Source organism: Polyergus mexicanus, unplaced genomic scaffold, assembly GCF_030449975.1.
Source record: "Polyergus mexicanus isolate NDT 795.1 unplaced genomic scaffold, iyPolMexi1.0 SCAF_6, whole genome shotgun sequence".
NCBI classification, from domain to species: domain Eukaryota; kingdom Metazoa; phylum Arthropoda; class Insecta; order Hymenoptera; family Formicidae; genus Polyergus; species Polyergus mexicanus.
The window spans coordinates 7,686,582-7,710,085 of record NW_027223326.1 but is presented as its reverse complement, the minus strand read 5'-3'; the positions used below and the strand labels follow the sequence as shown (position 1 = coordinate 7,710,085).

At 39.1% G+C, this 23,504-nt stretch overlaps 1 protein-coding gene across 6 annotated transcripts in view; it reads left to right on the top strand.

The window, feature by feature from the left end:
* Nucleotides 1-23,504, top strand: part of LOC138934405 (uncharacterized) — a 240,405-nt gene that overhangs the window by 167,532 nt on the left and 49,369 nt on the right. For all 6 annotated transcript variants that reach the window (XM_070298103.1, XM_070298105.1, XM_070298099.1 and 3 more), the window contains one exon: nucleotides 5,614-5,752. In XM_070298103.1, the coding sequence (XP_070154204.1) occupies nucleotides 5,614-5,752 (139 nt within the window). The remainder of the gene's footprint in view (nucleotides 1-5,613; nucleotides 5,753-23,504) is intronic.

The following is a 23,504-nucleotide window of genomic DNA, read 5'->3' as shown; positions in this document are numbered from 1 at the left end:
CCCTAATTCCTATATATCTGTGCAGGACGTTGTCACTCATATTTGACGTGTTTCTCGGAAGGACATATCCCGCGGCATTTGCACGGACGATGTGCACGCGATCACTCGCTGACGTATATATATATATATATAGCAATAATATCGCAGTCTGCATGCACCGCTCACGGGATTGAAATATCTATAGATCAAGCACATTGCTTTTTATTACGTATAGATCTCGAACTTTTGTCATTAAGCTGCCTGGGAATCGATACGCTTGAACGCGATAAACGTAAAGTTTGATATCAGTGAGAAACTATTCTTTTCTGGTCTACTAATTTCGGATATATTAATTTGGAATGAAAATATTTATATACGCGATACACGTTGTACGTTTGGCATGTATATTTACTGATATTTTATGAAAAACTTTTAAATAAATATATCTGTACTTTTCTACAAAGATTTCTTGCATGTGTCTGACTTTATCGCGCTACTACTACTACTGTTCTAGACGCGCGCGTATGCTCTTTTTTTGTGTTTTCAGTCGCCATAACTGTACGTATATGTTCGCGAACGTTGTAATATCGTCGGCTAGGTGCCGATGCACGATATCCATTCCTGTAATATTCATTTCCTACGGTAAAAGCCCTCTCAGCGACTCTTTCAAGCTCGGATATCGGAAAAAACGAGGCATTTCCGTTGGTAAATGTCACGGAGGTTGGTAGATGGGCAATGCCCACATATTACCAATCAATTTGCCTCTGTCGATAGAGGTGGAGAGGTAGCCAGGAGAAAATATCAGGCTAACTGTGCGAGCGAGCTAATACGATGGAATGAAAGAGAGAGTGACAGAAAGAAAAAGAGAGAGAGAGAGAGAGAAATATATAGGACGCTCATGTGCGCGAGTACAGAGATGGTCCCTCCATCATATTTAACTGAGATAGCCAATCATCGCTGTCACTAGCGGGTGATAGATTATTTTAATCAAGTTATTTCATCCGAAACCCGATCATTCCCAGCGATAGATGCTCGAGGACGCGTAGGTATGTACCCAAATATATACAGAAAAATTGAATTAATCGTTTGGAGAGAGGAAGTCACGGCTCTCCAACTCGAAAACAATTGATGAATGTTTGTGTTTTTTCCCAGAAACGTAATAATAAATTATTAATTTCATCCTGCGTTTTCTTGCGAATTTTTGTTTCACGTATTTGACGATTGCTACAATTTTATAAACTTTATATGTATCTTTATTTATTTATTCTTTTAAGAGACGATATTCTCGAGATAGCGGGATACACTGTAGAGTACTACAATATATACGACGTACTGAATTATTGTTGTTATATCTTGGAGCGTGTAAAAAGTTTATCCCGAAGTATCTTACACTTGAGCGATTTTTTTCAATAATTCGCGAACGTCGGTTTTAAGTATAAATTGCTAATCTCTATATGTAGTCGTCCACTTTTTCTTTCCCCTTTCGTACTTCTTCGATAATCTATTTTTTAACTTCTCTGATGATCAATTGATCGACGGATGGCTACGTGAGTTTCCAAGTTTTTATCAAGTTTTAAGATACTTTCGATATCTCCAAGTCCATTTGTACGAATCTCTTTCTTTTTTTTTTTTTTTGTAAGGTGTTACTTCGCCGTTAGTATTTATTGTTAAGCTTTTCCAGCAATGTTTTATCATGGAATAAAAAAATCAAATTGAAATAAAGAAGCTTAAATTAAAAGTTATAAAAGATATGATTACGAATTAATTTATACAGCTCAAATTAATTTTAATTTCTTAATATTTAGATCTATTGTTTTTACTTTTTATCAATGCTGTGATTAACGTGATAAGAATTTTACGAAATATTTTACAATAGTTAGGAAACTTTGTTAAAAATAGAGATTTATTGTCGTGAGTAAAATTTTTTACGGGGATTATGAAATATATTTTTGGAAAAAAAAACATACAAAAATATGAATTTTGTATGCGCGAAGTTGGAGTTTTGTAGAAATTTATAAATTATTAAAGTTTTAGCTTTATTTTTAATACGTAATTCTACACTTTTCGATAATTTAAACGCATGTTAAATGGTAAAAGAAATTTCCACAGAACAAAGACGCAGCGTTTTACGAGACTTTCCATATTATTTTTCGTTAGATTAGAAATTTATAATTTTACATATATTCTAGAAGCAGTTTTTTCGTCTTTTAAAAACTAAAAGCTTAAATTAAAAGAAAATAATGGCAAGCACAAACGTTAGTATACCAAGATGAAAAGCTTTTACAGAGGAGATTTCTATCCGTTATAAAGCATATTCCTGTGTAATTTCGTACACATCAACCTTCTGAAAATAATTATTATTGATCGAGTCTTTGCCCCCCCTTCTTATCTTTCAATTTCCAACAATGTTGAATTATAACAACAAAACAAGTCTCCTCCGATAGAATATTTCGATCTCACGGATTTGATCGTCGACGGACGAGATAGCGAGAACAATAATTTGATCCTGGAGAGATCGATTTCTCGAATCTCCCTCCGGGTGGTTCGTGGGTCGTTTTCGTGGTTAACGCATTTGATCCCTCTATCTCACTACGCGAGTGCGCGAGCTTCTTCTTTTTGAACGAGCATCGACTTCCCCTTTCTTGTGAAGAAGTTTGCGCAGTTTAGGAAAAATACGAGTTCTTTCTCTCGGTGGGGCTCCGAGCTTTAATCCGCTCTTATTTCCTAGAATCGTTCTCCCGCGGTGCGATCTTTATGACAAGATCGCGTACCATACGTAAAGACATTAAATGTGTTGCTGTCGCGAAAAAAGCATCGACGTAAAGAATGTCCCGCGAGCCGGGCAATATGGTATTCCCCGCAGGCTCGTAAGATACCGGGGTATACAAGCTGTATTCGTTATTTCTCTACTTGAATAAATTAGAAAGATGAGAATTCGCACGAAGACCTTTTCTAGCAGGAATAAAGGAAATAAACGAGTAGGAAAGACGGGGAAAAAATTGAAATTTGCAAGGGTATCTCTTCAATGATTTTCCTGAAACGGTTTTTATAGCCAGTTCGCTTTCCATCACGTGCCGATACGTCGCGTTAAGTTTGCGAGGGCTTTCAAGCTCGACTCGCGGGGAAACAAAAAAGATCTGTCATCCTTGAAAATGAAATTAATCGTACGGTACGCTTTGCGGCGAAACTTTGTCGTGAAGAATTGACTATAAGGCCAAGCGTGATTATTGAAATATTCGTAAACCAGAGACAGCGTCATTGACAAGCTGTTACAATGGACCGGAGGGTCGGCTCGATGCGTAGAATATCACTTCGCTCACAAAGCCACCTGGGAGATAGATTATAGTTACTTCCGTTTCCCTGTTCTCGTACAGTGTCCTTTTAAGCACGCTCGCCGAAAGCGGCAGTGTGGCAGCAACGATAATTAATTAGTAATTATATCAGCGACTGCCCCGGAAAAAGCTAGTCCGCCTGCGCGAAACGGTTGCCGTGCGCTCTCCCGACGAAACTCTCCCCGATAACTTTGCTTTCTGACCTAACTCCAATTTCCGTTAATTATACTGTGGCTGCCTACTTTCTCCTTCTCTTTTTATCCCATTTTCTCGCCTTCTCTCTCCTCTCAACTTTTTTTTCTTCATTTTCCTCAATTCTTTCTCCCGGTCTCCGGTAAAGGTCGCCGATACCTCGAAAGTAGGAGAAAAATTTCGGCTCGAAGAAGTGAAGAAGTATGCGTTGCGCTCTTGCTTTTGGATTGTATCGCGCAGAAAAGTTTGACAATTAAAATAAAAAAAGCATCTTATCATTTAAAAAAGCTGCCCGGTGCGATAACAAGTGGATAATTTTATAATATAAAAAAAAAACACAACTTTAACCTTCTTGGCTAATTAAGTCTTTCTCGAATGTCGTAAGCTAGAAAAGTAACAGATGACATATAATCTTTGATCTGATTATCATTAACGAAGAGATGGATATTATTTGACAACACAAAGTAGAGAGCTTATAGACATTACATTGATGTAACTGAAGACTGCAATCGCGACTGGAAACAACGCAGTCATGCGATACACTTGCTATTAGACACCTACGGGGATACTTGATACGCGTTGCGATTCTCCGAACGTAATCTACGGGAGCGGGTTGGAAATTAAGAGCCGTGATAATGGCCGATCGTGTCCAGAACCAATCCGGTATTCGATAGCGAGAGGCTCCCCGCGTGCACATGGTCGCTTTAGCACAAAACATCAATTTCTCTCTCTCGAATATTAATAAATCCCATCTGCTGTCGTTTCCATCGACTCAGTTTTCGCAACTTCGAAATACAGTAGCAGGGGGAGGAAATATCTTCTCGGTATCTTTTTATAGCTAATTCGCAAGATTCCTCGTCGTCTTTCCTGCCTCATTCTCCCCGATCCTCATCCTTTTCTCTCCCAGCTTCGTCTCTTCCCTCCGTCGATTCTCCGCTTATCTGGGATTCCGAAACACTTGGACTTATTAAATGCAAAATGCTTCCGGCAAACAATGCTTAATCGCGACGTCGCTCCTCGTTGTAATCCTCGTTGCTACAGATGCAAACGTGAAGAGAGAGAAAGAGAGGAGAGAGAGAGAGAGATAGAGGGAAGACCAAGAAGGATAAACGATCGCGCGCGACGAAGAGGGGAAATCAGTTCTCTCTCCTTCACATTTTCACGATAATCCGATCTCTCTAAGGAGATTCTCCATTTTTATAACTTCGTTTGAGCTCGCGGCGGACTCCGTTGCCGAGGGAAATCCGAAATATTCGCGGAATCTCGGATTTACTCCCGCGGCTCATAAAAAACCGGGTGGCAAGGACGGCCGTCCGGTGAGGGAGGGAAAAAAAAAAACTCTTCCGCAGTGATGAAGCAACACGCCAACTGTTTGACGATAAGTCTCCATTTTGATTATTTAAAAGCATGGAAAAAACGGCGATGTCTCCTATTCTTATCAAATCGTAGGATACGGAAGACGGAGGGATAAGGAATTTGAGGACACAGTATTATTTTATAATTATATTTCCCCGCGTGTTTCACTTTTCACATATGTTAAATTCCGGGATTTGAAGCGAATAATTCTCGTATTATCGTTCGATATAAAGCTCATATTTTATAACTATATATAATCTATGGATAAATACAACCCTCCAGTTGCACTCAATTTACAGGTCGGATCATCGCGATAGACAACAGGTTATAGCCGTCTTTCTTCCCATGTAACATTACACACTAGCACGTATTTTCTTCCTTCGACTCGAAGAAAAACACAAACTTTTCAGCTCGCGTCTCGCGGAGAAAATAATTCCGCGGATCTCGACATTTTCCGCGGTTTGTTTCCGAGAGAATGGGAGAAATGGAAAAGAAACACCAGTTACAATTGTTTCATTACGTTCCTCTTAGCCCCGGATTGTTGAAGAAAGGTAACCCTGACGCGTACAAGCCCGCCGGGGTTGAAAAATATCGTAGCGAGCACGATTATATGAATTGTTTTGCATTTCCGTCTCGCGGACAGTTTCAGATCCTCGGATTAAAATCTAGAAACTTGTCGACCGACTAAACGAGTATATCGCCCGCAGGCACTGATCGAACCTGTCTCTTTCTAACAGTCTCTCTTCTGTTCCAGGCTGCACGTTCCCGGAGGAATGGTACGGCCGGTGGTTCCAGTCCGGGAACGCGGATCTGGTGACCGTCAACGGCTCCGAAATCACCAGCAAGGGCTTCTGCATGGAGAGAAGCGGCGACAAGTTTCTCATTCACGACGTGTGAGTATCCCTCTCGTTTGAATTGCAAGTGGAGCCTGATCGATCGATCGAACGATATGAAACGATAGTACAGTATTCTATCCTTTTATACCTCCCATCGTATCTCCTCGCACCCCTTTCCCCTCCTCCTTCTCGCGAATCAACGCCCGGATGCTCCCGTGCTCGCTCCCTTCTTTCCAGCTTTTATTAATTAACTGCCCTCCGACAAAGCGCTCGAGGCGACGTGCCAGCCGAGAGATAGATAGATAGATAGATAGATAGATAGATAGATAGAGAGAGGGAGCACTCACCGTATAAAACGTTTCTCCTGAAATTCCATCCGTGAAACCGGAGCAGGGGTGGCTTTGAGATCGAAGAGAACGAGCGATCCGGCAGCGCACGCGTGGCTCTCGTATATCGATATATGTTGTTACCTTTACCGTCCGCTGCCGTATTTGTGCCGCACGTGTGTGTATACGGTGATGAGATTTACGACGAATGCGTAGTCGACGAATGTAGTACGCGAGCATATGACTAAATGTTAAATAGATACCGCTCCGTGTACGAGTGCGCCCCGGGGGCGAACTGACGAGAGCTGCCGGTCTCACGGTTTTCCATCCCACGGTCCACCGCGCGAAAAAGCACCGCTTTTCAGTTCGTTATTAAAGTCGCGTGTAAGTTATAATTACGATCGCTATACCGCGCTAACTACTCGCGTAGCTACTTCTCGAGAGTATCTCTCGGAGACTTTGCGCGGCTCATTTCGTGAAAGAGCGATTTCTAAGAGACGTAGAACGACATTTTATATTATTCAGAGCATATTACATTTTATATGATACGTTATGAAAGATTCTATTAAAGATTAATGGTCTAAGAAATTCTGCAAAGAGTAAATATAATTGTCGAATGTTTTATTAATAAGGTAAAATTTAATGAAAATAGAAGAAGAAATTTTTTTTTTCTTGTAACTGATATAAAATTAAGAAAATGAATTATTCAAATATTGTATTTTTCGATATTTTCGCGAAAAAAACTTTTCATTTGTATATAACGAGATTTTATATCTCATGCATCGCCGTGTTTCTCGCGTATATCAACAGAGTTGGAAAATAATTCAAACGACGAATTCTCCGGTCACGTTACGAAAAGGAAAACATTTTTCATTGGACCGAGTTCGTGTGCTTTTCCGTAACCAGAATTCTTCCTATATTTCCATTTGCACATTTTCCGCAAAATTCGCACGTCGCGTGTACATAGATCCATATGTTATATTTCGTCGGGATAGATCGTATAATCTGTCTGTATACTTTCGCCGTAGTTTCTAGTCAAACACGATCTTTTATTCCGCGTTAGAATTACAGAAACGATATCGCGCAGCCCATCCGAATGAGAGTAAAGTTCCGGGGTGAAATCGTTCGCGATTTTTACTGATTGTGAGAAGCGCTCGGAATCGGTTCGTTCCCGTTCGAAGCGAGAGTTGCTTTGTTGCAGAGAACCCAATTAATTTTGTTTGATCGGCACTTTTTCCAATTTTGCTAACGTTTATCGCCTCCCAATACCCTTCCTGTATATCCTTTTCATCGAAGGTAAAGTTAAAGTGTGGTCCACTTTGATCGGATATAATATGCACGATCAATATATTGGATAATTGCATAAGTTCGTGCCCGATTTTCATAGATGGCATTAAGTTACTGCATGGCGGAGTTCTATTGTTTTCGTGTGGTAATTGTTGCTTACACCGAATAGATGACGTTGTCTTATGTCAATTTAGCGTCAGACATTGTTCAGATAAGTCCATTTGTGCATAAGAGAAATCATTAAAAATGGAGAACGAAAGGTGCATTTGCGGCATGTAATGCTATATGAATTTCGGAAAGGCGTGAGTGTTGGGATTGCACAAAAAAATATTCAAAGCGTTTATTTGGACCGCGCTCCTGCTCTCCGAACAGTCAAAAAGTGGTTTGGCAGATTTCGAAACGGTGATTTCAACATGGAGGATCAACCCCGCTCTGGACGGCCTTCTGGCATTGATGATGACATTGTGCATGCCTTAATGGAAAGAAACCCAAGGATTACAACTGAGGATATTGCTGAGAGGCTGAATATCGATAATTCAACCGCTTTTCGTCATTTAAAAAAGCTTGGATACATTTCCAAGCTTGATACGTGGGTGCCGCATCTCCCGACTGAAAGGAATAAGCTGCAGGAAAACTGCAGGAGTCGCGATGGGAAATTCTGCAGCACCCGCCATATTCTCCAGATATTGCGCCTTCAGATTTTTATCTGTTCCGGTCTTTGCAGAATAGTTTAAATGGCAAGAATCTCAATTGCGAGGAAGCTGTCGAAAACCACCTTACAAACTTTTTTCAAGAAAAATCAAGTTCTTTCTTCAAGAATGGAATCGACAAGCTTATAGATCGTTGAAAAATCATTGTAGAAAAGAATGGAGACTATATAATTGATTAATAAAAGTGTCATCTCTAAAATATAATCTATTGAAGTTTATATTTAAATCGGGCACGAACTTATGCAATCACCCAATATATATACGAGATGTCCTGCGATAGAATGTTGATAGTTGAGAGGTAAACTTTCAGTCGATAATTAAATTAATTTTCCAACCAATCCGACATAGTCTCGATTTATGGACATACTATCGCAGGCTATTCTGTATATCGGATGTCGTATAGTTACACAAGCATTCGTGTCGTTCGATTTGATCGAACGCGCGGCCATAATCGTAACATTAGGGAGTAAAGAAGCTGTTTTTCGCGATCGTTATTGGCTCTCCTGGGAAGATGAATGTATGAGCGAAGAAAAATAGACGGTGGAATCTCGCCATAGAATCTCGCGAGAACGATCTATTTCCTTTCGTTGATATCGCGCGCGTATAATAGGTGTAATTCAACGTTCGATATAGATGTCATTATCAACGGGATGCAATGTTATTTATTCGCAATTCGCGTTCTGCCCTATTTCTACGAGACTCACAGATATACGAGCCTACGAATTGGGTCGAGTAGGGATTTCGCCGGATGGACAAAGCGATTTTATAATATACAAATTTTTTTTGTATCTAACAAACGCTCCAATTCGCGGATTAATTCTGGCGATATATTGTATATTCGCGATTCTTGTTATTGAATTTATATCGACTGTACAAATACTATAAAAATAGACGATTATATTTATAGCCGTCAATGTATATAGGAGATTATTTATCGACATATAAAATATACAAGATATATGTAGAATTTGAGAGAATCGATATATTTTTGCGTTCTCAGGTGAATATATCTAGTTGAAAATTTGTGCATTTTAAGCTTTGGAGTTTCGCAATTTGAGAACAAGTCTCAACAGTAAATCACTATGGGACATAGAGACATAAGATAGACGTTGAATTGAGAGTAATTCTCAAACGGTATCCATTTGAGAGTGCAACCTCTTGGGAGCAACTTCTGAAAGCAAAACTCTCGCGAGTAATAGATAGGAAACTCAAACTAAATAAGTCTTAATATTATCAGTATTTTTACTCTAGACTCTTTTTATTCATACAATACTTTTAACTTCGTAATACCTTTCTTTGTCGAATGTAAAATCTTTTTTAATTTTTTTTTTCTCTAAAAATTGAACAAAATGCCAAGTTTCTTGGAGAAATGGATTAATCACATTTGTTAATTAAGATCTTTTTATTTGTGTAACAAAAAAATAATTTTTATTAAATAGATTAATACTTATAACTATTTAATCAAGAAACGTTAAAACTTTATTTAAGTAACGACAGCGCGAAAGAAAAGATAGTTATTTATTAAATGATGTCGATGACTCATTATTTATTCATATCCGCTCCTTGCTAGAGGCAACCATGATTTTCTTAGCGTTATATTGTATACAAGCGGTGGCATACGTGGATAGGTAGACGAACGAGCGGAGACAAAATGATGGCGAGAATAGAAGCGGGATGAGAGGAAGAAAAGGACAACGCGAATGGAGCGGCGGGTGACGCGGAAGCCGAGTAGAGTTGAAAGCTAAGTTTTAATTAATGTAATGGAGAGTAGCGCGTGATTAGCTTCCCAATCAGCAAGCCCCTGCTGCCACCATCGCGGCTTCGACTAGAGAAGGATGAGTAACGGAAAAAGAGACAGAGATAGAATTTGCGACAAGAAGATACTACAAAAAGCAAGGGCATAGAGAATGAAAATAATCGTGAAAGATTTAAATAAATTATTTGCAAAATGTTATAAAATTTTTGCACGCGAGAGAAAGTTTCTCTCTAAATACATTATATGTTTAAAATTGTTGCCTAGTGTAATATGTTGTTGAAGAATGTCTGTAAAAAAAAAAAAAGAAACACATGGTTGAAAAGAAAAAAAAATGAATTTTTATATCACGTTTAAGTAACAACAAATATGCGCAATTGTTCAATGCAAATTACGATGCGCCAATTTATGCGCGATTAATGCTAAAACTAAATTGTTCGCTAAAACTAATATGCATCTAATTATGCCGTACTGCATTAATGGATAATAGATATAGGTGTAAGCGTCATAGTTTGTTTGTTGTTGGTAGCATGGATGTTATCGAACTAGCAGTATAACTTGCTTATCTTAAGACAACTAATCTAGCGAATCTCGAATTTCTAGCTGGAGATAATTACGGGTAAATATTCGTCGTAGGAAACGCGGATATTTTTATATGTAAAAAAGTTATATATTTATCTATTAAAATAAATATAGTAAAAAGAATTATACTGTCGCGCGATGATACGGTTACTGCATCATATATATATATTCTATCAATCGTTACTTCTCATAATGAACTATCGGTGAGCAGACGAACATTTTACAACACGCAAGTCCCATATATACACGGCATTCATCAATTAATTGATTTACGGGCAACGATATTTATGAAGCGTGATACACTCACTATCCCACGGTTTTTCCGTTAATACTTTTGTTCGATTCGACCGATCGTGTTATTTCTCACCGTGACGGGTATCGTCGTGATATTCGTCGACCCGATAATAGTTTCGATCGAGAACAGACTGCACGATATATTGCGTACGACCGTCAATTAACGATAACCGATAATCCAAAATAATGACAGGCGATTGCAGTTTGCGCCGCGCGATAACTGTTTGTCGATTTAAAAAGCGTAGAGGGGGTCTGCAATTTGTTTTTATATCGCATACAATTAAGCTCACCCTGCGACAGCAGTATCGTTGTTGTGTCGATGAATATAAACATAGGACGCGGAGAGCAAAAATAAAAGTGATGCGGAATTAAATTATATACAATAAATTTTCGAGGCAAACAAGAAGAAGATTTCGCAATTTTTCAGGAAGATAAATTAGACTGACATTAGCGTTATATTTATTTGACAATAATTTAATATAAAAAGAATTGAATATAAATATTTAAATTATATTTGACAATATTTACAAAATGTGGACAATAATTTTGCAAGTACTCGGAAAAACATAAATAAAATTATGACGCTAATTCAATTTTCTTATTATTATGTATACAATTTCAAGTGTTTCGACTTATCAAGGAGGCTCCAGCAAGATTATTGTAGAGATATATTAATTGACCTTATAAGTGCTGCGAGGAAAATCTGCGAGGATTATATAATTAATTTCTTTACAACACTGGACGCGAAATGGGTACATTCGCGTTAGTTCGCGATAATAAAATTGGTAGTCGGCCGTCATCATTAATCCTTCTTAAGCGATAAAGTAACCGACACGGTTTGTAATAATAGAATATTAGGTCTCATTATTGCAGGATAATTGGAAAACGGTGAAATGGCGTGGAAGATGTAGGTTACAGAGGTTACATATAAATGACGTGGACGAGTACAGGATAATTGAATTGTGCGCCCGTGTGTGAAGCCCGAAATTTATTTTAACGGAAGTTTATTAATTTATCATCGTACACGTTTTTTTAATACTAACCAGAATCTGTCTAAGCCAACCAGCGCTATACTCATACGGCAAGAGAGAAATTAAAAAGTGCACGAGACGCGATGATAAAAAATCATAAATTACGCAAAGCATCATTTATTATCACGTTAACGATCTCATAATGTCAATTCGAATCGAAGCTAATTGATGCCTATTAAATTCGCCCATTCGTGATTGGGACTCTCCGGATAGTTCGATCTTCTCACAGTGTACGCGATATATGTATTGTATCAATTATCTCGTAGAGTCGTTAACGAGAAACGTTGTGATGATAAGGTAGTGATATTACGTTACACTTAACCACGCTTCGGCATCGTGGCATCGCCCCGTCTATCAGAATACGTAAAACGGATCATCTAGTTAGGGAAGAGATGCAACTCTGTCTCTCTCTCTCCATCGATATAGACTCGACGATCTCACCAGTGATTAGAACATGCGTACTACGCGTACGAATCCCGTTCCAATTGATGTCATGACAACAATTAATTAAGCAATAAGTAATTCGTAACAACGAATCAATTACTCATATTAGATTATCTTTTATCATTTTCTTCTCCGTAAAGTAATCAATATCGAGGGGAAAAAAAAAGGGATAAAAATCCTGTTGCACTCGAAAGAGTGATAGCTGAACGAATTAACGTATGTCCGCGATTAGGCAACATGGCGGAAGGGAAATGTGGAAGAGAAAGTTATCCGCGCGATTCCACGTGCCGACCGGCGTTATTTCCGGCCGCGCGTGACTGTGTGGCGTAGGGGTAAAAAAGAGGACAACACGGGTGTTCGAACTACGAGCTGTAAAGAGAGAGAGAGAGAGAGAGAGAGGGATCGGGAAAAAAGTTATATTGCCTCTGCGTCCGGAGTGACGAGCCAAACGCGTCGCCGGCATATGAATAATATCGCGCCGCGACATATAGCGGCGTTTCCGCTTTACGCTGACGTGTCACGGCAGCCCTTCCGACGCGACCGTCTCGACGGAGTATTCGCTGATTGGATTCAAATTGGAAAGGGTAGTTTGTGTCTCCGCGTCGCTATGCATATTTCGTTCGAATTATGCCAACGGAAAAAAAAAAAAAAATTGTATTTTTATCTTAAAAATATTTTACTTATCTTTATAATATCTTCCTTTAAATTAAGAATCCTCTTAATTTAAGAGAGAAATTTTCTAAAGAGTATCAGATATTCTTAACGCGTAACGATATATACTAGATGGAATGTTTTCTTAATATTGTCTTATTTAATATTTGGGCTCGCAAAAAAAAAAAAAAAATAAAAACAGTTTTACAAATAGACATTTGCTATAAGTTGTCGCACATTAAGAATGTATTCTTAATTTAAGAAGAATTTATTTCAAAAAACGTCGCGTAAAGAGAAGGAAATATCTTTATTCATTAAGAATATCTATTAAAAGGACTTATAAAATATATATTTTTCGAGAATTTACAACTTTTTCGACGTATATTTTTCGGGCGTGCAAGAAAATCGCCCCTCAATTTTGTCGGAGGAAGGGATCAGTGAGAATCGAATCGTTGCGCGAACATTTTTGGATCTCAATTCTGAGCATCGAAGAATAAATAACAAGCGTCGGACGATTTACGTTAGAAAATCCGATCGGGACGAGAGAAATGTATTTGTTGTGGGGCAGTAAGTTAAGCGAATGGAAGCTCAGGACGAAGCATCGACGAGGTCTCGGACAAACGAGCGTCCGATATTCCATTTACTGTAGAACGAAAAGGAATTACCACTCGCGCCGAGACAGCGCGATAGAGAGACAGACGAAGAGAAAGAGAGAGAGAGAGAGAGAAAGCGCAGATAACGAAAAAAGGAGTAAAGAAAATATATGGAAAGAAGAAGGGAAAACAGAGTTGATAGAGATGTCCAATGGAGTCTTCCTCTCCTCGACTATAGTTCTCCATTTTCTTCGTCCGACTATCGTTCTCCGTTTCTACGCGAGGACGGTTCTTATCCCATCTTACTCTCGCGATTGTCTATAACTCGATGGTTTCTTGCGCCGCGACACCCGCAATAAATAGCTTCCCCTTCCCACCTTGTTTCTCATCGTTCCCATTCTCTCGTTCCCTCCTTTGTAATGCTCGCGACGGGGAGTTGGAGGTTCTCGTCGTCCTCGAAACCGCCAACCATTCGGCGTGTTTGGCTGTGCATTTTGAAACTTTCAAGACGGATGCAGGTAAACGGACGAAGTTTCGAGTTTACTCGGATGGGCGACGTTGGCGCGTCACTTTACTAATTGCGTTCAGGATTTACGGGACCCAAAGGGCGCGCGAGTGGATTTTGCCACGGGATCGCGCCGATGCATTACCGGCGTCTCTCCCGAATCCGAATCGTTCCCTTGCCCGAGAGAAGGACGGACGCGGCGAGTGATAAGAATGTTTATTACGAGAGCGCAAACTCGTCGTGACGCGAAAATATAGAGTCGCGTCGAGTTCCAGATTTTCTACAAGTTCCTCGAGAATTTTCACAGCTTGCTCTAAGTCGCATTTATTCTGAATTCGTTCAACACGTTACCTATGATCGAGAACACGAAAAAAAAATTTTTTTTACAAATTGCTCGGTATTTCTGGATGTACCGCGCTTTTGGTCAACCGAACAGATGAAGGGGAGAATCGTGGACGGCTAGCGCTGAAAGTTTCAGTCACACGCTTTGCGATCTTAATTTCTTGCCCGCTCTTGCTTTTCGCCGGTGTGTTTTTTTTTCCCTTCATTTTTGATTTGTGAAAGTCATCGTCTGCAACGAATACAAGGTAGAAACATTCCGTCGCGATGTCGACGCTCGGTCCCGTCCGAAGTAGATCCCTCTCCCCCCCCCCCCCTATTCTTCATAAATTTTCATCCGACTTGAGAGACCATGGTGAAGTGAAAATTGTTAAGATTCAATGATCATAAACACGACGGGACGATGCGAATGGGGTAGCGAATTTTCCCAGGTTTCCAGTGAAGATCAGAAAACGCTCGGCAACATCGAATATCGCGCCATTGATGCTCGGACCCGTGGTAACGCACGGGATATTTTGCAAAATTCCGGGAATACTCGGAAAGCAAGTAACATTTGCAAAGCAACGATCTGTAAATCGCTGCCGTTGCCACGTACATTTCAGCGAGCTTCCGACGCAACAATCAGAATAGGCAAAGATGTACAAGTTTTAGCAACCGTCCGATCCGTTCACGTGGCTTTGCGTATATTCGTTTTACTTTTTATTTATATCTTAGTAATAATAACAGTATAAAGCCAGAAATGTACCTGTTTTAATGCAAAAAAAAAAAGACTTTATTTTCCTTCTCGATTGGCTCGTTTTTGTGTCAGTTGTCGCGAAAAACAACGATTTAAGATTTAACGAAGTATAATACGATGGTATTTTCACGATTCGAGAAACTGAGTGATATTTACAAGAGCTCGACGGAATGGACCAGCAAGCAATGTTGATGATCTTCCTCTATTTCTCTCTCTCTCTCTCTCTGAAATACGACGACAAAGTCCCGCAATTTTCAAATTCCATTTGGACGGGCGACAAAGAGACGGTAGGAAGGAATTGGCGCTGTTAAAAATTTCAACTCCTGGTCGCGACCTTAATTTCTTCTCCCTCATGACTCCTGACTTCTGCTGCTCGTTTTTGACCCGCAAAAATGGCCGCCAGCCGGTAGCGCGCGTGTTGTGGGCGACATGAATAAATAAAAGAGCCGCACCGCGCCAAGGAATGAAGCGAAAGAAGGAGAGAGAGAGAGAGAGAGAGAGAGAGAGAGAGAAAACTTACGGGGAAAAATAGACGGAAGGCAGACCGAAGTGTCGGAAGCTCGCGCGCCGGCGGTTCGTTCGGTTACCGCCGAAACTTATCTAATCAATCAGCCGACTGATCAACCTTTCATTGATCGCTGTAATCCATCACACGTAGCGCCGATACAAACCGGGCCCCGCTCGCTCGCCCCCCGTTCGTTTTCGCGCGGCCGCCAAGCTCTCGCTCTTTCGATTTTCCCTCTGAGTTATAACGCTAATTATTTTTCAGCCCGAGCGATCCATCTCCGCGAGCTCCTCCGCGAGATACACGCTGACAAATCTTCGAGAAATCATTAAAAGTTTTAACCAACGGCAGGGACGATATCGTTCGACCGATGGAAGAGACTTTCTCGCTGCGCCCGCATAGAGGGTTTTTTATGCGTGCACCGAAAAAAATTATATTAATTCTCGTTGTAAGAATATTTCACTTTCCTTTATAATATCTTCCCCTAAAGTAAGCGGCCAAGAAGATCCTCTTGATTTAAGAGAGAAATCCTCTAAAAGGTATCAGATAATGGTAACATATAAGAATATATGCTAAATGAGAGATGTTTCTTTAGCATTATATTGTTTAATATTTTATAGACTTCTATATATTATATTAGACTGCTAACAGCGATGTGACAGATGAAGACAGAGTAGCCATTTACAATTGAGTAGATTATAAACAGGCTGTCAACCGATTTTGAATCAAGAAGCGGTCAGCAAAGAATTCGTTAGAAAAATTATTTTCGAATACGGTATTACGGAAAAAATTTTAACCGATCAAGGCAGAAATTTCCTAAATATATAAAAATACATGCAAACTATTAAAAATATCCATACTTATTTTTGAAGGAAAAGCTGCAATATTTAATCTAAAACTTGCGTATATATTTAATGTGAAAGTTTTGTATATATTTAATATAAAAATTATAAATATTGCAGTTTTCCCTTCAAAAATAAGTATTGATTGACAGCCTGGTTATATTTTGCCCGATTGTAAATGGCTGTCTGTCACATCGCTGTTATCAGTCTAGTATAATACAGAAGTGTCTGTATTAATATTTGGAATCATTAACCTAACCAGAATAAAAAAAAAAAAAAAAAAAAAAAACCAGTTTTACAAAAGATCATTTGCTATAAGTTGTCGTAAATTAAGAATATATTCTTAATTTAAGAAGATATTCCAAAAAAACATCACGTAAAGACGGAAATATATTTATTCATTAAGAATATCTATTAAGAGAACTTAAAATAAAGTATGGTATACATAAAGTACACATTTCGCGAATATAACTTTTCCAGTACACGAGATTTCTAAAAGTGCGTCACATAAATCCCTGATTGGAATTATGATATTAGCGCGCGAGACTACACGACGTTGTCGAATTAATAGAAGATAGTAGTCAAGTGTGTGTTAATAACGAATGCGACTCGCTGCTATATAACTTTCCGGACGCATTATTCCTCCGAGTATTGCATTTTCATAAGCCGGTAATCATTAATAGATCGTCTGTACTGTATATATGTGGCGCGGTGTAACGCAAGATGCAAATTAATGAATGAAGGAGAGCCGAACGGGGCTACATATATATAGACCATCGCGCCCCTGATTTGATATTCAAGGACGGAGAGAGGAATATGTATGCAACGGCGTAAGTATACGCGCGCATAGCCCTGCGTAATCCCACGTAATGCTAGTTTGGAATCTAATCAAGGTTTTATTGCAGAGAAATGTCATTCGCCGTTTCTTTGATGGAACTTTCGTCAGGTATGCGCCGCGCGGTACTCTGCATAATTAGAATGTAATTCGGTCGCTCTCTCAGCGGGCTACCATACGCGAGCGAATTATCGCGAATTAGATTCCCGTGTGGTGTAAGTAACATCGTTGTTGACGCACGTGCAGGTTTTTCGCAGTCCGTGCGGCCAAAACAGCGCTGCGTATAATTGTATGGCGCTACCTGCTTTCATCTCGTAATTAATCTAAAGCCATTAAAATGACCCGGATAGCGTGGACACGTCCCTGCGATATAGTTTACACGCGATACCGTAATTAAATTACAGATATACATGATTTGATTGTAGAGAATCCTCGAGATAAATGACAAATTCGATATTAGTAGAGAGATAGAAATCGCCTCATAGAAACTAATTTCTGTCTTAATTTTAATGACTCGGACTAAAGTTCAATTCTACTCCCTTCGAAGAACAATTGTCGCCCCTATTCGTATAATTATTCAATATGTTAATTGATACATTTGATAAATTTTCGTGAATTTTATTCTCCCCGCTATATATTCGAGTTTCTCGAAATTTATATTCGTGCGATTAAAATTTCAAGCGTATAGCGTGTGCGTTGGCAGAATGCCCAGTTTTAGACAAATTTGCACTATAAAGTGTTCTGATCCAATATCGGATTACGTTTCATGCATAAAGAACGAATGAATCTCCGTGATTAAATATATTTCTTTCTTTTTTTTTTTTTTTTTTTTTATATGTCAGTTTTAGTCGAAAGTTTTCTCCGCGCTCGACTTGAAAGTGGAGCAACGCACATGAAATGCATACGCATACGTTATATTACCGAGATAGGCGAGTCCGATGTCAAAATTCATTTCACGCAATCGAATAAGAGAGTTAGAACTTTCGAAATTATACCGACGCTACAAAGAGACAATTATAATCGGAGTTAAATGAACTCTGTCAATTTTGACGCGACGGCTATATCGATAATTAACTGCAGACATTTTTAAGCGAAGAAGTTAATTGTAAAGAAACGTGTATTATCGCAATAAGAGCTTAAACACTGTATAAGTCGTGACAAGAACTGCGAATTTCCCGCGGAAGAATTGACGTTACTTCAAAGTCGTGACTTCTTAAGTATATTTAATTTACCCTGTTGGGGCATGTTTTGCAAGCTCAATGGCCTCTTGGCATCTCGAGATGCGTTTCACATCGAGACCAAAGGCGGTCTTGAGGAAAGCACTTTTACATAAAAAGCAATATACGTAGCGCTCAGCTGTTTGCCGGGGCGTCCTGAGACGCCTGGCACATTCCCATTCTATCTGTCTATCCCTTTGTGCGAGACAAACGAGACGATTAAAACGTAGATTGGCGCCGGACGATCCGCCGAGGATTTAATGCCGAAGCCGCTCTCTGACCCGATTGAATATATAAAGGTCACATCGAGTGTGTACCGACTCATCTCGTCGCGTTACCTCAAAGCTGCATTTTAATCGGATCTATTGTCGACGGTAAGAATTAATCGAATTATTTGCAGTCTTCGACGCTGCAAATGTCCGCGAGATTAAAGAAAATTTCACAGCATCGTAGTCTCGGCCATAAAAGCGCAAACAAGAAACATTATAACGAAGTTATACTCTCATCCGAATGAGATGAGTCTGACGAACTTATTTTAATCTTCTCGCCGTAATAAGTATCGTTATTATTAGATAATACCAAATAATGTCGTAAAAGAGAGCTGACGATTGGAGAATTTATTTGTTATACCAAAAATTAATTTATAAGCAAATATAAAAATATTTTAATTTCGTACAATTCACGTGCATCGTGTAATCGAGAATTAACACCCACAGAAAAGATTTCCGGATCTAATGCTATTACTCTTCAATCTATCATAAAATAGGATCGATATAGCGACAATCATATTTATTATTGAAAAAGGAATATTTTAATCTTAAATGAAAAATTCTTAAATCTAGAATAAAATGCTCTTGGTGCTATCCCGTTAATTTTCTCGCAAAGATGAAGATGGAAATTTGTAGCGATCTAACATCAAGTTATTCTAAATGCAAGAATATATAAGCTTAGATTTCTATATGTTACTCTTGTCTCAAGATAGTAAGACAATCTTATTTAATTCGAGAGAGAAGAAAAGGAATTATTGATTTAATTTTAAAATTGTTTTATTTTTATACCGCATATGGTTGTGATACGATTAAATATGTCAAGAATATTTTTTGTCTCGTTATCAGAAATCCTTTCTGAGAGTGAAATTATTAACATTCTGAATTATTCACTTATTTTTCATTCAATGCGGACTATATCTTTATTTAGTTTTAATTACCGAGTCTCTTTGTTTAATTTCCGATTCTGTTCGTACGATCGTAGATGCGTTGATTTCATTTTTTTTAATTAAACGGTACATCGCGTTGCACCGAGTGCATAAAATAAATGTCACAATAAATGAGCGGAGATAAAATATTTACAAAATACAATTCAATTGTTGGAAAAATAACCGTCTCGAACTTTCGTACAATACGCGGCAAAGACAATACCGCGACGTGAAAAGGATGTCTGTTCCTTTCTATATTCATATGATAATGCCTTTGTTACGGAATATAAAAGCAATCTATCGACTGACATTTTTTTCAATACATGTTAACATTTTGCATACAAACCGTAACAATGATTATTCTTGATTGTTTCTAATGTGAGGTTAAATATCACTTAACCTAGTGCGTAAAATTTTCTAGTTTATCGCTGAAAAAAAGAATACCAATTTTGCTTATTGAAAATATTAATAATGTTAATGAAAATCGATGATATGTTTTTTTTTTTTTTTCTATCAACCACAGAAATACGTCTTTATTTGAATGATTTATTTTAGAATAAACTTTATTTTAGAAAACATTTATTTTGGAATAAATTTTATTTTAGAAATATCAAAAATAAATTTTATACATTTTTTTTGGAAACATTTGCGCTTTAAAAACAATTCTATGCCACTTCTCATCATTTCCCTTTATCTTTTCTAAAAGTAGCGAAACTCTTTTCATAGTTATATTAATGCTGTCAAATATTTTTGTGTTTCCTGAAGAGAATACAAATATGTCAAATTAATTTTATCTCGTTTCTTTCTTTTTTTTTTTTTTAAATGATTGATTTAATCGAAGAAAATAAAAATCAGTATACGATATCAAACGATGATCGTAGCAATTAGATCGTCTCGCTCTTTTTCGATGTATTTAGGAAGGATGATCTCTTCGGGAAACGGCAGTGCTACCCCCTTTCTCTCTCTCTCTCTCTCTTCCCCGAATGGCATGAATCGTCGAGCGGTGAGCTTCGACAAATAGAGACAATTAAGCGGCTAATATGAGATACCCCAGCCTTGTGCGTCGCTCCCACGGGGACGAGAACCAACCTGCGGGGGTGGCGAGAGTGTGCATCGCGCAACAATACTACGGGACAGTGCAAACACGGGCGGGGAAAACCAACAATACGCCTCGATCCGGAGACCGCCTGCAGCGCTGGACCCCGGGGCCGCACACACCATCTCCCAACAACGTCGTCCGCACGTGCGTGTATGTTGATCGGGAAGCCGACAGACGGGCAGGCCGATCGTGACCGCGCATACGCTCCTGAAATTGCATTAAACGGCCGAACGAAAGCGTTAAATAATGCGGCAATTATAAGCGATGGCATATTATCGATACGAGTGCCGTTTAATAAACTTTTGCGTTGTCAGAATATGATTACTAGCTTATATAGACACATACATATGTACGTATGTATGTATATATAATGTACGCAATTTGTATATATATATACAATATATATATGTATAAAATGCGCTTATTGGGTAAATATTGATGATATGTGTATTCAATTAACGCGAATAAATATTGTCTCTAAAAAAATAGGATAAAGGAACAGAAATTAGTCAGAAGAGAAAGTTGATAATGTTATTGTTATTGTGTTTTATGGTGCTGATTATTATCATTAAGATGGTATACGCTTTATGTTGGATTTATGTGAATATGTTAATTAGTAAATAGTATTTATATTGGTATAAGGATAAGGCATAGGTTTAGCATGAAAGGCTAGGAAAGTATGGATGGATGAAAGTGAGTAGGAGAAATTGTAAACCAGTCCCTTTCTTGGCGTGAAGCTGAAATAAACTATTATTATATCGTCTCTAAAGAAAAATGGATGAGATAAGCGTGAAAGTCATGTAATTGTCATTATAAAGGTTACTTCTGGAACTTGATTCTAAGTCTTACATTCGTGTTTTGAATTTTGCGCGAATACTAAAATTCTGAAGTTAAGATTGTCGACACAGATAAACGTTTAAATTGCATGCATCATGAATTTTTTTTTTTTTTGTTTCGTACTTTGAAAAACGATCACGCGAAAAGCTGAAAATCGGTGAAAAAGCTAAAAGACGTAACGTATCGTTTTTGCGCGATGTTTCCATTTTTTTCGTAAAATATAAAATTCGTAGTCCATTAAAAATATTTCTTCTCAAATTTCCTACACTCTGTTCTCGGTAGGGGAAAAAAAAAAAAAAAAACCTAGAAAGAGAATATGTATTGGTGTATATCGTGTCGGTATCGCTTCACATGCTTGGTACTCACTATTATTTTTTATTATTTTGAGAAAAAAATTTCGTAGTTATTGCTCTCTCTCTCGTTTCAAACTTGCATTAAATTCATCGGCGCGTGTGGCTCGTTAAGCGAATTAAGCGCACCCTTCGCTTGTCGCGTGCACTCTCATTTTTTAAAATTTCACAATGAAAATTACCACACGTGAAACTTGCATTGATAAAGCAGCCCTAACCGGACCAGACTGCTCGCGCGCAGTCCAAAAGACGATTTGTCTTTGAAAAGGATTCGTCGTCGATTAAACGCAGAAGGGAAAAATCGCCTCTCTTCGTCGATAATAACCGCCTTCCCCCCCCCCCCCCCACGTATCTCTAACGAAAGAGCTGTCGAACGCAGAGGAGCGTCGGGGAGCTATCGCTTTGAGGCGAAGACACGGTTAATGAAATAATTGAGTGGAAAAGGATATTCGCCGCGGGGGCGAACGGTCGGGCAACCGTTGGATGCAATGAAATGCATAACAAATTCACCCCTCTCCGTGCACGCGGACGCCTCGGGCGATGACAGGGCTGAGGGGAAAGGGCTGAAACGCGTGTGTATTACCTGAAACAGATCACCCGGGGGCGAGATCGCTTTGCGAGAAGAAAGAGGACAGACGTAAAAGTATCCTGGGTGAGGAGGGATGGAATCGGTGCACAGTCAAGAGAGGAGAGAAAACATACTGGCTGAATCAACAGCCCGCGGGCGAGCGCGGGGGGGGGGGGGGAATCGCTCGCTCGCTCTATCTCTCTTCTCGCGCTGTCATTTACGCTTCCCATTTTTTTTCTTTTTATTTTCCCTCTTTTTTTTTTTTTTATACCGCGTATTGGCGGTATAAAAGGTACGTAACGCCGAGTCCCGCGCGGGTTCGATATTGACCGGCGAGCGAGAGAGATAACTATACTGTTTCTTTCGCTGATTCCACGAAGAACGGTATTTCACATAATCGATATAACCCGCAATTTCATTTCTGTTACCTTCGCATATCTAATATCGTTGATTAAACTGCGTACGCGGAATCTCGAGGCTGCTGCGGCGAAAAATAATCGCGCGCGAGTTTAATTTACATTAATGTATTTTTTTTTCTTACCAATTTAAGAAAAAAAAAAAAAAGAAAAACATTCGTTTTTTATCGACCACACACGAATTGTATTGTATTTCTGATCTGAAAGTGGACGATCGCGTTGTTTTCGCCCGCACCATACGATATATCCCGCGAAACAGAGCAACACGAGGGATATCCCGGCGGGAAGTAAAAGCCATGAAGCTAATTCTACAAAACAGCCAACAATTCCACGTCCACCTCGAGCTCTTACATCCGTTAACGTCAGACCAACGGTGAGTTTTTTTTCTTTGCGGGGGAAAAACACAGCGGCGTCGGTGGAGGTGGATGATGGGAGGCTCGGTTGGAGAGAGAAGGGGATCGTGCAATTTTCCCCATCTACGGCTTATCAGACGCTACAAGGTTTCCCTTTTCGTCCGTCGACAGAATTCTTCGGAGGCGCGGACGGAAAACGTCAAATTCAGAAGCTTCGAAATTAATTCCGCGCCGAGCGATTGTGCGACGCGTTCACGCGTCTTGAATATTTAGCGTCGAGATATATATATATATATATATATATATGGTATTCCCCGGCCTTTATCAAAGCTTTCCGCGTC